General features: G+C 34.7%; 1 protein-coding gene across 4 annotated transcripts in view; it reads right to left on the reverse strand.

Annotated features, from left to right (window-relative positions):
- Positions 1-14,606, reverse strand: part of CNTN1 (contactin 1) — a 391,770-nt gene that overhangs the window by 109,584 nt on the left and 267,580 nt on the right. For all 4 annotated transcript variants that reach the window (XM_037847170.1, XM_037847168.1, XM_037847169.1 and 1 more), the window contains one exon: positions 11,731-11,851. In XM_037847170.1, the coding sequence (XP_037703098.1) occupies positions 11,731-11,851 (121 nt within the window). The remainder of the gene's footprint in view (positions 1-11,730; positions 11,852-14,606) is intronic.

Consider the following 14,606-nt stretch of genomic DNA (forward strand, 5'->3'; position numbering starts at 1 on the left):
AAATAACTTCTTTAAGAAAAAATCTGGTAACTGTATCATTAAACCTCGCAAAAAAAACTTCAGTGGATAATATAAATAAAGATGGTATATAACATATCTATCTACATTCTGAAACTGTGTATCTTGGCCTTATAAATAAAGTGGAAAGCTGCATTCACACACACACACACACACACACACACACACACAGGATACTCATATCTAAATAGAAAACCAGACAAAACAACATGAATATGAATATAAGCTACTGGTGAACAATATAATCAACATAAAGTTGTTCTGAAGGAGATGATTGACATAGTTTCCGCTATCTGCTTCAATTTCAGTTCTTCGTTTTCCAAAAAAAATTCAAATTCCATGTACTTTGGTTAGTATTGAGAATTAGATCCAAAATAATTTCAGATAGTCTTTTTTTCTATTTTAAATCTCAGCCATGAGTTAAGAAATAGTGCTTAATATTAGTGTTTAAGACATAAAAGAAAAAGAAAAGACCTGAAAATTATAATCATGATTGCATTTTCTGTTTCAGCAATTTTAGTGGTGAATATATTTTCTTCAGTCAGGTATCAGAAAGGTCTTACAGCTGGTAACCTTGCTAAGGATATTTTTAATATAGCATAAATGCCAGGGAAAGTGGTGAAACCCTACAAGTCAAAACCTAATTTCTTGCTTTTGTGGCCTAATTTTATGGTCTGTTTTTGAATGTTGTCCAAAAGTGCACTCATGAAAGAGAATTCAGATTTGGCAAGCTGCGTATCAGTTCCCACAAGTGCTGCTGAAGGAATTCTGCAAAACCTCTCCCTGTAAATGACTCTCTTATAGCTGAAGAGTTTTAAGTCCTCCAGAAATAACTTTTGCTAAAGAACATTCATACAGGACTGTCCACAGGCATCACTTACTTGATGAAACAACCTGAAATATACTATTATGGGATCTGTGAAGTAAAGATTTCATTACAATGAAAAGCTTAAAAAGAGGACATTTGTATTAATCCTCTCAACATGGATTTTTAAATTAGAAGTCTAAATTATTTGAAGTATAATAACTGGTTCATTTTTGTTAAATTAAGAACATATTTAAACTATAGAGTCTCTAAAATATTAAGCAAATTTGTAGTGACTAACATTCTAAATCCCTTGGTTTAAAAGATTCAATTTGAAATTACCTCTAATATAATATTATTTTCAAATGATGTCAATACATGTTCTCTTGTTAGCATAAAAAAATATCTGTTTTACTAAAATCTTAAAACTATTTAAAATGTCACAATACTGAAGATGGCATTACAAGTCCTTATAAAATTATCTGCTGCAAATTATCTTGCAAAGTTTATTAGTATATTAGCGTTCTAGCTGGGAGATTTGTTTTTTTTTTCTTATTTTTTTCCTCTCTCTCTTTTTAATTACTGCTAATACATTGTCTAGTTGAGTGACTCTGAGATTAACTATGGGATTTTTGAAACTAACTCTGCCTTACTCTAAGTGGCTTACTGCTTAACTTCAACTGTGCTAAAACGATGGGGGTGAGGAAAATAATGGAGTTAATCCCTCTCTCTCCGCTTGGTCTGCCTTCCTTCATTCCCAAGCCACTGTGGCCTTTATGTAAAACCTCCCTTCAGTGGCTACTATCAAAACATTAATATCAGACTTTCAATTGTCTGCAATTGACTTCTATTTGGTTCATAAGGGACAAACTGGAGAAAGTCGGCCATTACTATCTTTTTAAAGCACATTCCTAAATTAATTTACTCCCAAATATATTTTATTATCAAAACTTAAGATGACTTTCAAACTGTCTTCCATGGATTTCCTAGAAAAAATTTCCAAATAAGGGACCACTCTATTACGTTAGAGTCTTGTTAAAAATCGAATTTTGTCAACCCTGGCCAGGTTTAAACATTTTGTCACCTTGAAATACTATTAATTTCATGCCCCTTGTGATGGCTTGAAGTTATGTACCCCTAGAAAAACATGTTATTAATCTGAAATCCATTCCTGTGTGTGTGAACCTATTGTAAACAGGACTTCTTGATGAGATTATCTCAGTTAAGGTGTGGCCCAAAAGAATAAGCATGGGTCTTAGTCCTATTACTGGAGGCCTTATAGAGAAAGCCACAGAGAGAGAGAAAGAGAGAGGCCACGGGAAGCAGCCGGAAGCTGGAATTCAATGGAACCTGGAATAGAAAGGAGAAGACACCACCATGGTGCATTGCCAAGTGACGGAAAAGCCAAGGCACCCCAAGGATCACTGGCAGCCAGTTCCAGAACACCATAGTTTCTAGGGAGAAAGCATCACGTTGCTGACACCTCGATTTTGGACTTCTAGTCTCAAAACTGAGCCAATAAATTCCTGCTGTTTAAGCCATCCCATTCTACAGTATTTGTTTAGCAGTTAGGAAAAGAAAACACCCTCCCATAATGACATTCCTTAAAAACGTGTTCAACATTTATTTAGAGGATAGGCTAAGAGAATTATGGGAGAAAAGAGCTTGGGGGAAGGCAGAACACACCCTGTCCTCTAGTGCCTTTAGTCATTAAGCTCTGGCCCCAAGCTGCCCCCTACTGAGTTATATCCAAGCCCCAAGATTAACTGGGCTCTGCTTCAGAAGGCAATTTAGTGGTCATCATTTGTCATTCAAACATTCCCTGTGAGTGTCTCATGTTCTATGCCTTCTAATCATGTTATACTATTCTGGAAATAAATTTCCCAAAGTACATATTTTCTTTATATTTTCAGTGTATTTTACATCCAGTGATATTTTTTAACCTTTTATTTTGAGATAGTTGTAAAATTGCATATGGTTGTAAGAAATACTACAGAAAGTAAAATATTAATGGTGGGAAAAACTGTGTGTATGGGTATATGGGAACTCTGTATTTTCCATATGATCTACAACTTCTGCAATAAGAAAAGACTGCTACTAGAAGAAAGGAGTATACAGAGAGATCTTGTGTATTCTTCACTCAGTTTCTCCCCCAATGGTAATACCTTGCATAACTAAAGATTGTTATATAACAATCAGGAGATTGACATTGAGACCATCTATAATCTTATTCAGATTTCACCAGTTTACATGCACTCATTTGTGTGTCTCTTTAGTTCTATGACGTTTCATCACAGGTGTAGAAATGGGTGATTACTGCCACAGTCAAGATTCATCATGAGGCTCGTCCAGACTATATTTTTCTTTTTTTTTTTTTGAAATAAATTCAAAGTTACATGAATAGTTGCAAAAACAATACTAGCCCCATACACGGAATTCCATCATACCCTGATCCCCCTCCCCCAGTAGCTCAATCCACCAACTTTAACATGCTGTCACATTGCTATTTCTTTCCCTCCCTCCCTCCCTCCCTATCTGTCATCCATCATCTATTGCTCTGCCAGACTATACTTTTATAGCCTCAGCCATGGCAACAGCTAGTCTGTTCCTCATCTCTGTAATCTCATCATCTCTAGAATGCTATATAAATGGAATCACATAAGAGACACTCTTTTGAGACTGGCTTTTTTCATTTAGCATAATTCCCTTGAGACCCTTTGAGTCACTGAGTATATCAACAATTTGTTTCTTTTTATTGCTGACTAGTATTCCACAGTATGGATATATCACAGTTTGTTCCCCTTCAGTTCTGTTTGGTTACTTTTGATAATTTCTATATCCCTATTGATATTGTCTTTGTGCTCATCTATTATTTTCCTTTAGTTCTTTGTCTGTGTTTTCCTTTAGCTCTGTGAGCATATTTAGGATGATTGGTATATTACAGGTGTGGTCCTCCTCATCAATTGTTTCTAATGCTTGACTCTTCTTTGCCTGGGCCATCACTTCCTGTTTCTTTGTGTGTTTCGTAATCTTATATTAAAACCTGGAAGTTTTGTTATTTTGGTATGTCATTGCTGGAATTTAGACTCTGAAGCATTTATCTCTTAAGCTTGTATCTAACTAATATTATGACAGAGCTTTCTTTGAATGCCAGGAGCTATCAACAACAAAAAAAGAAAGCACATTTGCCATTCTTTGAAGACTGACCTGTACAAGTGCTCTCCTTCAGTGCTCATCCATACAATGGGTTTAAAGAATAACTCCAGGCCAAAGCATAGGGCTTCCTGATGCTCTCTGTAAATGCATCTTTTCTTGGACATGCACGTGTGGCCCTAGGAATTCTTCCATTTACATGGATATGAATGTCCCTTCTTTTTTAGTAAACCATTACCTCATTGTCATGGGCACTGTAATGTATGTCCTACAGCCAGCAATCCCTTGCCCCAAGTAGTCTTAACTGCTCTCCCACAAGAGTTCTGTAAGAGAGCTCTGTGAGCTGCCTTCTTTCTACACACAGAGCAAGTTCTGGAACAAGTCCCTCAGGCCATCACCAGACAGACTGAGTCAGACATACATGCTTTTACAATGTGCACAAAAGTTACTCTGCTCTCTCCATAGCCTGGACCAGGGGTCTGCACGGGGAGGGAGTGTGGGCTAGTTCTGCTCTGAGCCACTGAGCGGGGCAAGGAGGGGCCAGCTATGGCAGCATGAGATCTTGGCCCTTTTAAGTTGATTTTTCTTGATTTAGCACTCTCTCTGTTACTGCAATTCATTAAATACCTTCTGGAGCTCTGAGAAAGATATTTTTGCCAGTTCTTGCTGGTTGTTCAACACTTCTGTGGGGAATGAAGTCCTGAAGGTTCTTACTCTGTCATCTTGATCAGCATGGGCTCAAGTTCCCAGAGATACTGTCCAGTAATATTTTAATACTATTTACATATTGATGTACTATGGTTTTCCAGGCCAGTCTTTAATGTGGTTTTGTTAAGCTCATTCCAGACCTATTATTGAGAAACTTCCAAGAGGGGTGCAGGGGTGTAGGATTGTGTATTTTAAAATGATCTAAGTGGTGAATCTGATGTACAGCCAAGTTTGGGAACTTTGAACAGAGGTTATAAAATTTTTAGGAAACTTTGCTGAGAAGGCTGGCAGTGAGGAAGTGGGGGATAGCAGGTGACTCTGTGATTCTTTTTTATTAAACCAAATTTATTTTTTAAAATATAGAACATTTAGGGAAAGTTATAAATTATAATGCAATGACCGCCATGTACCTATCACTTAGCTTAAGAAATAAAACATTACCCTCCTCAGTCATTTAAACCTCTTCCCTTTGCCCCAACTCCAGAGGTAACCAACCTCCTTTATTTTGGTGACTTCTGTTTTTATATATTCTCTATATTTGGCCATATAAGATATATACATACACACATATATTCATATATATGATAGATATATTTCATCACTTAGCTTAAGAAATAAAACATTACCCTCCTCAGTCATTTAAACCTCTTCCCTTTGCCCCAACTCCAGAGGTAACCAACCTCCTTTATTTTGGTGACTTCTGTTTTTATATATTCTCTATATTTGGCCATATAAGATATATACATACACACATATATTCATATATATGATAGATATATTTCATCACTTAGCTTAAGAAATAAAACATTACCCTCCTCAGTCATTTAAACCTCTTCCCTTTGCCCCAACTCCAGAGGTAACCAACCTCCTTTATTTTGGTGACTTCTGTTTTTATATATTCTCTATATTTGGCCATATAAGATATATACATACACACATATATTCATATATATGATAGATATATTTCATATATGTATATATTTATATATCCGATATGGTCAAATATATATTATTCTTATATACTTATATGTATATATCCTACATATGCATATCTTATATATGTATATATGAATATATGTATATATGATATATATTTTTTATATATGTATATATCTTATATGGTCAAATATAGAGAATAGACAGAAATGATATATAAGATATACATGAGTTTGTCACTTCCTTTTCAGCTGCCTTGACTAACAACTTTGGGCACTCCTCTGTGAGGGACCCCAGATGCCCCAGCTTTTTGGTGGAGATTAATTTGTCTTTCAGCACCTTGAAGATATTATTCCATGATTGTATTAGTCATCTATTGTATAACAAATTACCCTAAAACTTAGTGGGTTAAAACAACAATAAACATTTATTACTTCTTACAGTTTTTTTTGAAATCTTTTTTTTTTTTTTTTAATTTTACCTTTCTGCACTCTTATGCATTGTTTCCACAATCAACTGGGGCCAATGGCAAGAAGAATCTTTTAAGTTTCTGGCAGAGTGCTTGCAGTATGTCCCATATACAGGATGGCTTAGTCAGATTTGCTATGATCTTTATGATTAGGAATGATCCTACCACACTTTGCAGGCTTACTGTTACTTTTGGGATATGCAAAGAATAGAAAACTTTACTTCATCTTAATCACAAATATGACTACTCAATAAGATTCAGAATCACCATGAATAGAGAAATGAAAACTCAATCAAAGATGGGAAGAAATAATCCAATCTTCCAAATCTAAAATGTCTTTTTTCATTGGAAGTTCTATTCCAGGTATCACAGTTTATTTCATTACGAAATTTGTTGCCTGGAGCTTTTGACACATCAATGCCATACATGACCTATAGATGTCAGGATGAATAAATCATATATATTAGTGAAATGACATTCTTTCCAATCTTTTATATTCTTTTATTTACTTTTCTCTTATACTGATTGCAAAATGCATTAGGATTAAGAATTTTTTATAAGAGGGAAAAAAAGAATGCTGGAATCACTGTAATACAAAACTAGATTCTAGTTTCACTAGAAAACAATTATGCTTTTTTGAGCAAAAGACACACAAAAAAATCCTACCTTGTATATGACAAAAATGTCCCGGAAGTAAAAAATGATAGGTCAAGCCAGTTTTTTTGTTTGTTTGTTTGCTTGTTTTAACTCTCACAGTTTTTGCAGGCAAAGATTCTTGAGTGGCTTAGCTGAATGGTTCTGCATCAGGGTTCCTCAGTAAGTTATAATCAAGGTGTCAGCCAGCATTACAGTTATCTGAATAACTAGGGATTTGCTTCCAAGATGGCTCACTCAAATGATTGGGAAATTGCTGCTGGTTATTGGTGGAAAGTTTCATTTCTGCCTCATGTATCTACAAGATTACTTGAATGTCTTTATGACATGGCCGCTGGCTTCTTCTAAAAAGAAAAATCCAAAAAACCAAGGCAAAGGGAGCAATGACTTTTATGATCTAGCCTCAGAAACCACGCCTTGTCACTTCTACTGGCACAAAGACCAACTACAATTAGGTGTGCAATGGGATTACACAAGGGTTGGTATACCAGTAGGCATGGATCATTGGGGACCATCTTTGAGGCAGGCTACCCCATTTATCTTCAGACTTTTATTGTTGCTCTTGCATAGTCTGCTTGTCATGCATTGCTAGGTCTTTGCAAATAACATTTATTTTCATTCTGGCTGCTCTTATGATTGTCTCTCTTCAGTGTTTACATTATTTATTGATATTTATCTTGCCTGCATTTCTTTGATTCATGTTTGTCACCAATTCCCCAAAATTTGTAGTCTTTATCTTTCTGAAAATTGTTTCTTGCCTACTTTAACATTTCTTTTGGTAATCCAATTTGATAAATATTAGATTTCCTCATTATATGCTCAATGTCTTAATTTTTTTTCAAATTTTTTTCTTGTTTCTCTGTGCTGAAATGTGGATGATGTCCTCAAATATATCTTTTAGTCTCCTATTTTTTTCCTAGTCTGTTTCTAATCTATTTAACACATCTGTTGAGTATTTATTTTCACTAATTATGTTTATCATTTATAAGTATTTCTTTTGCTCTTTTCCAAACATGTATTGTCAACTTTTATAGTCCTTTATTCCCAACTCATTTTTACCATTCCCTATTTTATTTCTTGAAAGATTTTCGGCATGGTTATTTTTAGTCTCATTCTGATGATTCCAATATCTGAAGTAATCCGAGTTCTAATTCTATTGTTTTGTTTTATTCTCTCATCATGGCTTGTCTCCCCCTGTGTTATGTAAATTTTTGTGCAATTTTCTATTTGATTTATCTAAATATGTTGGAATTCTGAGGCGGCTGAGTTGAAAGTATGTCATTTCAGAAAGGATAGTCTTTTGCTTTTGCCAGAGTGTGGGGCAAAAAGCACCCCAAAATTGGTGCTTTCAGTGAGAATTTTTCAGCATAATGAATTTAACATAGTCCTAGAAATATAAGTGATTTTGACTTATTTCAATCAACACATTTTGAATATTATATATTAGGCTTCCAGGAAAATATTGTTTGAAGAAAGATTACTCTTGCAGAAATAATTTCTACACTGTCAAAATAGTAGCAGGAAACATTCTAAAGTGGAAGGATAGAAATAATTTAAAATACAGCTTTGGAAATGAAAAGGGAAAAATCACATGCTGTGGCCTTATGATCTAAACTGGTTGCAGAGATGGGCAACAGGACATGGAGGAAGTTCCTCCTGTGAGGGGATCTGAAAGTGTGTGCCATTTTTCTGGTCCCTTCTCCTTGAGCATCAGTGGGTAAGCAAATTAAACTGTGGCAGCAGTCTAGTAAGGAAACATTTCTGCTTGCTATAAAAAGACAGCTGCTCATATCCAATTGGTGGGGCCATTTTTTATAGGTTGTTTTTGGTTGACACTAACTGCTATTATCTTTCTTATTAACAAATCCTACCACACAGTGAACAGGAAACACTGTAGGGGGAAGCAAATATTCTCTGGGTAAAAGGCTCCATGCAATCAGGTCCAATGTTACACTTTCTTTCTTTCTGTTTCACTACATTTAACTTCAGTGTTACAAATAGTCTAATTCCTATATTTAACTAATTCCCTACTTCCATTCTAAACTCAATTTGGAGTAATAATGAAAGGCCTAAATCTGAAATACACCATTTTCTCTCATGTAAATTACTTTCAAGGTTTACACATGTACCCACACTCACCCATCCACAATTACAAATGCACAGGCACACACACACACACAGGAGAACAGCAACAGTTTTTACCATGTACTATGTACTCATTTCCTTCAAGGTAGCACAGACTAAAAGAGTTTCCCATTGTTTAAATTATGTCTGAATATTTCCACTTTTGTTTAAGTTTTCTGATAGGACATAATAGTTTATGCACTATCCTAGTTTTATCACCAAAATATTTCCTTAGTGATCCTCAGAGGAAATTACTTTCCCCTCTACTCTGTTCACTGTAGCTCTCATAGCACTAATTTCAGTATCTGTCATTCAGATACTTATATCTGAATATGTATTAGTTAAATTTCAAATCTGGCAAGTTCTTACAGAATGTCTAATATAGAATACGTTTAATATGTTTTGAGAAACGTATTCTTGAAGTATTGAGTGCAAACTGAATCTTTCTAAGGCAATCCACATTCCAAATGTGCCAAAAAATCTCAATATGTGAAATGTTTTAGCTTATAATTTAGCATGAAATAATTAATCAGCCTTTAGTTTCTCTCTTTACAGAGCCTTAAAGCAGATATAGGGAAAAAAGAATAATAGATTAAAGCTTTTAATGCCTTTTAGGCCATTGCTGGCTGAGGAAATCTGATGAAAATTAGAAAACCTCTTTCCAGGAAAATACACACACATACAAAATTTTTCATATAATTTCAGGAGCTCTATGGACCACTTGATTCCTGTTGGGAAACCTCAGGTTACAATTTACTGGATTAGATGAAACAATAAAGTTAGTGAATAAATAGGCCAATAGTAATATTGCGTAAGGCAGGGTATGTCTTCCTTAGATACTAGCATCGTTACTGTAAGAAATAAGGAAATATGTTTAACAAGAAATAAGGAAATATGTTTAAAGCATATTTGATGTTCTACTTTATACACATTTTTGACACAAGCTAAATAAAAATGCATTTGTCTATTTTAATTGAAAATTTATTTTGATAAAATAGAATATATTTTCTATTATTGAAAATACAGTTGAAGTCTAATTATGACTTTGCAGAATTTAACAGTGCTAACTAATACTTTTCTTCTACCTATAGTTTTATTAAAATCCTATTATGTTGCAGAGACTTAAAATGCTGTATTAATCTTTCTCCTGAGAGACCCTGTCAGTTTCCATGGCTTTGAGGCATTTTTCCTGGACTAAAAGGCTGTAGGGAGGAAACAATTGTATTTCCACAGAGTACCTTTTATAGTTTTTTTTAATAGGCTTTAGTCTTGATGAAATTACACATTATGGTGATTAATTACTCAAGCATGTGTGGATAATACCATTGATACTCTTCCATTGCATTTGTAAAATTTTCTATTCCCTCTGAGCACCGAGTGTTTACTAAAATGAATTTATATGAAAATATGGCTGTACATGTTATTGTAGTATAACCTCTACTGTAATAATAATTTTTTTAAATATGCACAAATGTCAATTAAATCTACACATAGGCTATTGCTGGGAAAAGCTTAAAAGCTAACGGTCTAATTAGAAAGAACAGTGAACTAGTCCCTCTCTTTGATAACTTTCAAAGCAAGAGATGTACCAAATAACCAAATACTCTAAATAGAAATACTCTACTTAAATGAACTGTTCTTTGGGTTAGGTTTTATAGCCTCAGGGTGTTCTATGGATGAAGTTATTTCATTCATTTCAATAAAGAAACTTCAACTATACTTCTTATTAATGTATTAGAGAATGTATTCAATGTATTCGACTGAAATAAAATGCATTTCAACATTTCCCAGTGTTGTTTCGGGACCCCATATTACCCTTGCTGTAGATAGAAATGAGGGAGGTGTATGAAATTGAGTGAAATTATATTGATCTGGTTCTGGAAGAGGCATTAAGAAATCACAGATACCATTTTATTTACTAATTATTTGCCTGATTTCTCACAAAAACAAACTGAAAAATGTGCAATTAAATAATGGTAAGTAGAAATATAGAAATTTTAACATGACACTAAGGGTAAAAAGAAGAGAACTAAGAAGCTATGCAAAGAAACACAAATTCACTAAATATTTATAAAATGCATGGAAGGAAGACTATGAAACAAGGAATAGGGTTTGTCTGTGAACTAGGTGGACAGTGGAGTTGGTTACGAGGAATGATGAGCGATTAAAGTTGAGATGAGGGTCAGGCTAAGAGCAATACATGGAACTTCTCAAGTGCTAAGCTAAAGAGACTGGGTTTCACATAGTAGTAGTGAGAGAAGAGCTGATAAATGATTCTAAACAAGGTGTGGCACGTTTGGAGCCTGCCTCACAACCATAACAGGGGCTAAGTAGCAAAGGATTCACATTTTCAATAAGTGTGTATCCCAGCACATTCTTACTTAGATTTATTAAAAGAACAAAAACATCAGCCTGAAAACCAGCAACCAATAGAAACATGATGCATATATAAATTAAAATTTTATTCTAAGATGATGTGATAAATACGTAAGACTTAAGGTTATAGTAAACAGTAACAGTATATTTTTTCCATAAAAATAAAAAAGGAAGCACTATATGCAACACACTGAAAGGATTAGCAAGAAATGAGAATTTTGGTAAGTACTAAGTATAAAAGCATAAACATTTAGTAGGAGGTGTGTGGTATAAGTTTCTAGGAGATATGCAGTTAGAAAAACAAACAAAATCAGTGTTGTTTGCTACTTGACTGGCACAGATCATTACTAGGCATGGGTGAGAAGCTGTTTTCAAGGATCAAGACTTTAAATATATAAGAATTTGAACCAGAGTCACCAGAAGATTATACACATTTATCCAAGTCAAATACCTTTGGTTTGGCAAATTTTAAAATCTTGAAACTTACCTCGCACAACGAGGTCAGCCGAAGCTGAAGAATTATCCACAATTGTCTGAGCAGTGCAAGTGTATCTTCCAGCATGTCTCAGCTGGGCATTTCGAATGAGCAGTTCCCCATTGGAATCTAGCTGTTAGGAAAAATAGCAGTTATCAAAATCTGTATTTTTTCACCAATTATATGGCATTTAGGATACAAAAGGTATATTTCCCCCTACCTGAAGGAACATCATTTTAATCTGTTTTCAATGTGATAACCTAAGTATAGTGTTGCTCAAGTTATTTACACTCTGTGCTTCAGTATCTCCTCTGAAAAATAAGGTGACTGAATGAATTCCTTAAGGTCCTTTTTAGTTATAGTATCTTTAACTGTCTAGTATTTCTATTGCCAGAGGGCTCTGCTGAGAAAAAAACACCTGGGGACAAATCTATTCCATTGGCATCTTTTAAAGAGAACTATTAAGGTCTAATAATCTTAGTGCTAAATGTCAGTGAGGATAAATAAATTCTCTATGGTTGGGAAGAATTATTCACTGATTTTGTAGAGCCAATCTAATTGACTAGTTTCAAGATCTGGCACCATTAATTTTACAAAGATACTAAAAGTCTACAGAAACTATCAGACTGGACAGTTCAAATATAAGCTTTATCACCATACCAAAACAGAAGCTCCATGAGGGCAAGAATTTTTGTTTTGCTCATTTCTCTATTCCTAATACTTAAAAGAGTGTTCAATGCATTAATTTGGAAGGAATGTGTAGGGAATTTTGCTTGTGATGATAAGGCACTATCGCAATACAATTTGTAAAAACTGGTTAATGCTTTTTTGAGTGTCTAGTATGTACCATGTTCTTGGTTGTGCAATTTGTATATAGCTCATTTAATTCTCATCTGACCAAAACCCTGTAAGTCCTATCACATGCATTTTGTTATAGATAAAAGTGGGGCTTAGAGTAGTCAAGAAATTTAATTAAGGTCATGCAGCTTGTTTGGTAGTGGGAGCATGCCAAAATAAATGCCAATTACCTCAAATATTTCTCAGAAGAAATATTTGGAAAGCTTAATTTTTAAGTCAATATTTGGTTTACCTGTGAAGCAAAAATAATGATTTAGCATTCCAATAATAGGAATCCAGATACATGTAAGGATGAACTAAAAAATAAATGGGTTAATAATAAATGAGTTAAGCCAGCAAATATTTTAAAATTTGAATTTTTATGATCTTGTGGAGTGATAGTCTTCTTCAGTATTCTACTGGTGGCCCCTACAACTCCTATGTTACCTGCTGGTCTCAGAAAACATTTGAGTTTGCAATCCTTGCTTGATTAAGGACATTAGGAATAATAATAGTTATAATCTGAGCAGATTGGTTCAGTTGGTTGAAAGAGAACACTGATCTCCACATATAAAAAATTGGACCCCACAGGAGGGGTTGTCCTGTCCTTTAATGTCTAGATTGGTTAAAAATCCAAAAACTTTCCAATGATTTCTGAAAATCCTGAGATAGAGGAGTTCCTTCCTTCTGCTCTCTTGGTCTTTTCTTCCTTTGCCATTTGTCAAGAAGGGCAAGACTATCTATTTTTACACAAAACCTAATGAGGCATTTTTGAGTGAAGTAGGTTTGCTGAAGAATTGAAGGCGATGGGACTGTTCTTATCACCCTCATGGTGCAAATCAACTTAAAAACAATCATCTCTTACACGTTTCTATTCTTGAAGTCTTTTCATCCATGATTTACTGGGGACCTTCACCTCCCTCAGTGCCCTACCTTTTTGATGTTATCTGCTCTATCTCTTATCTCTTACTTCTCTTTTCTTGTGTCTACTTTCCATTGGAAACAACTATTCTCATTTCCTCATGTTAAGCTGCTTAATTATTTGATGGTTAATCCTCAATTCATTCTAATTTGGATCCCACTTCCTCTATTCACCTTACTTGACTTATTAATAGCATTTGACCTTCCTTCCTGGAGCACTCAATTTTTCTAGTATCTGTGACAACACATCTTCCAGAAACTTCGAGGACATTCTTAACCTTCCTTTACCATTCCATCACAAGTTATTTTTTTTTTTTAATTTTTATTTGAGAAGTTATGAGCTTACAAAACAACCATTATACATTCTTCAATTTATTCTTTTCTTTCCATCACTATTGCCTCTCCCTTAATCCACACTATCATCTCTCCCCTGAATTACTGCACCTTATTTGGTAGCTATCTCCATCCCATCCCACTTGACTCTTTTCTCCACTTGACACCCAGAGGGACCTCTAAAAATGCAGATATGATCAAATCAACCCCTCAGTAAAACAAACAAAAGAAACCTCCAAGACAGTCACTTTCCTAGGATAAATGCCTTAAGCTTCATAATAGCCAACCTGGCCTCTGTTCTCTAAGTTCTGTCCATCTCCATTCTTACCTAGTTCCACTATACCACTTATTCTCTGTCTCTAGGAAGAACGACTCCTTTTCAGGATCTCAAAAGCACCCTCTTCTCTCCCTTCTCTGGTTCTCCATGGAGTTTCCTCCCCTGAGCTATATTCCCTCATAACCCATCCCTTTACCACCTGCATCTAAATAACACTTACTTATTCCCACCCCCAATACCAGGTTGAATCACTTTCTCAGGCAAGCTTTTCTTTATTCTCTGGACTAGATGGAGAATATTTTATTATAGTATACATTATTTTATTACATATATTATATTTTCTTGTAGTACCTGGAACCTTATGTCATATTATGTATCTCAACTGCAATTAATTATTTGTGTGATTAGATGATGAAAATTAGTCTCTCCAGTGCACTGTAAGTTTAATGAGAGGAGGAAAAATGCCTGTTTTGTTTAGCATTGTATTTTCAGGACCAGCAAAATGCCAGCAACAAAATAA

This window comes from Choloepus didactylus, chromosome 8 (genome assembly GCF_015220235.1).
Source record: "Choloepus didactylus isolate mChoDid1 chromosome 8, mChoDid1.pri, whole genome shotgun sequence".
NCBI classification, from domain to species: Eukaryota; Metazoa; Chordata; class Mammalia; order Pilosa; family Megalonychidae; genus Choloepus; species Choloepus didactylus.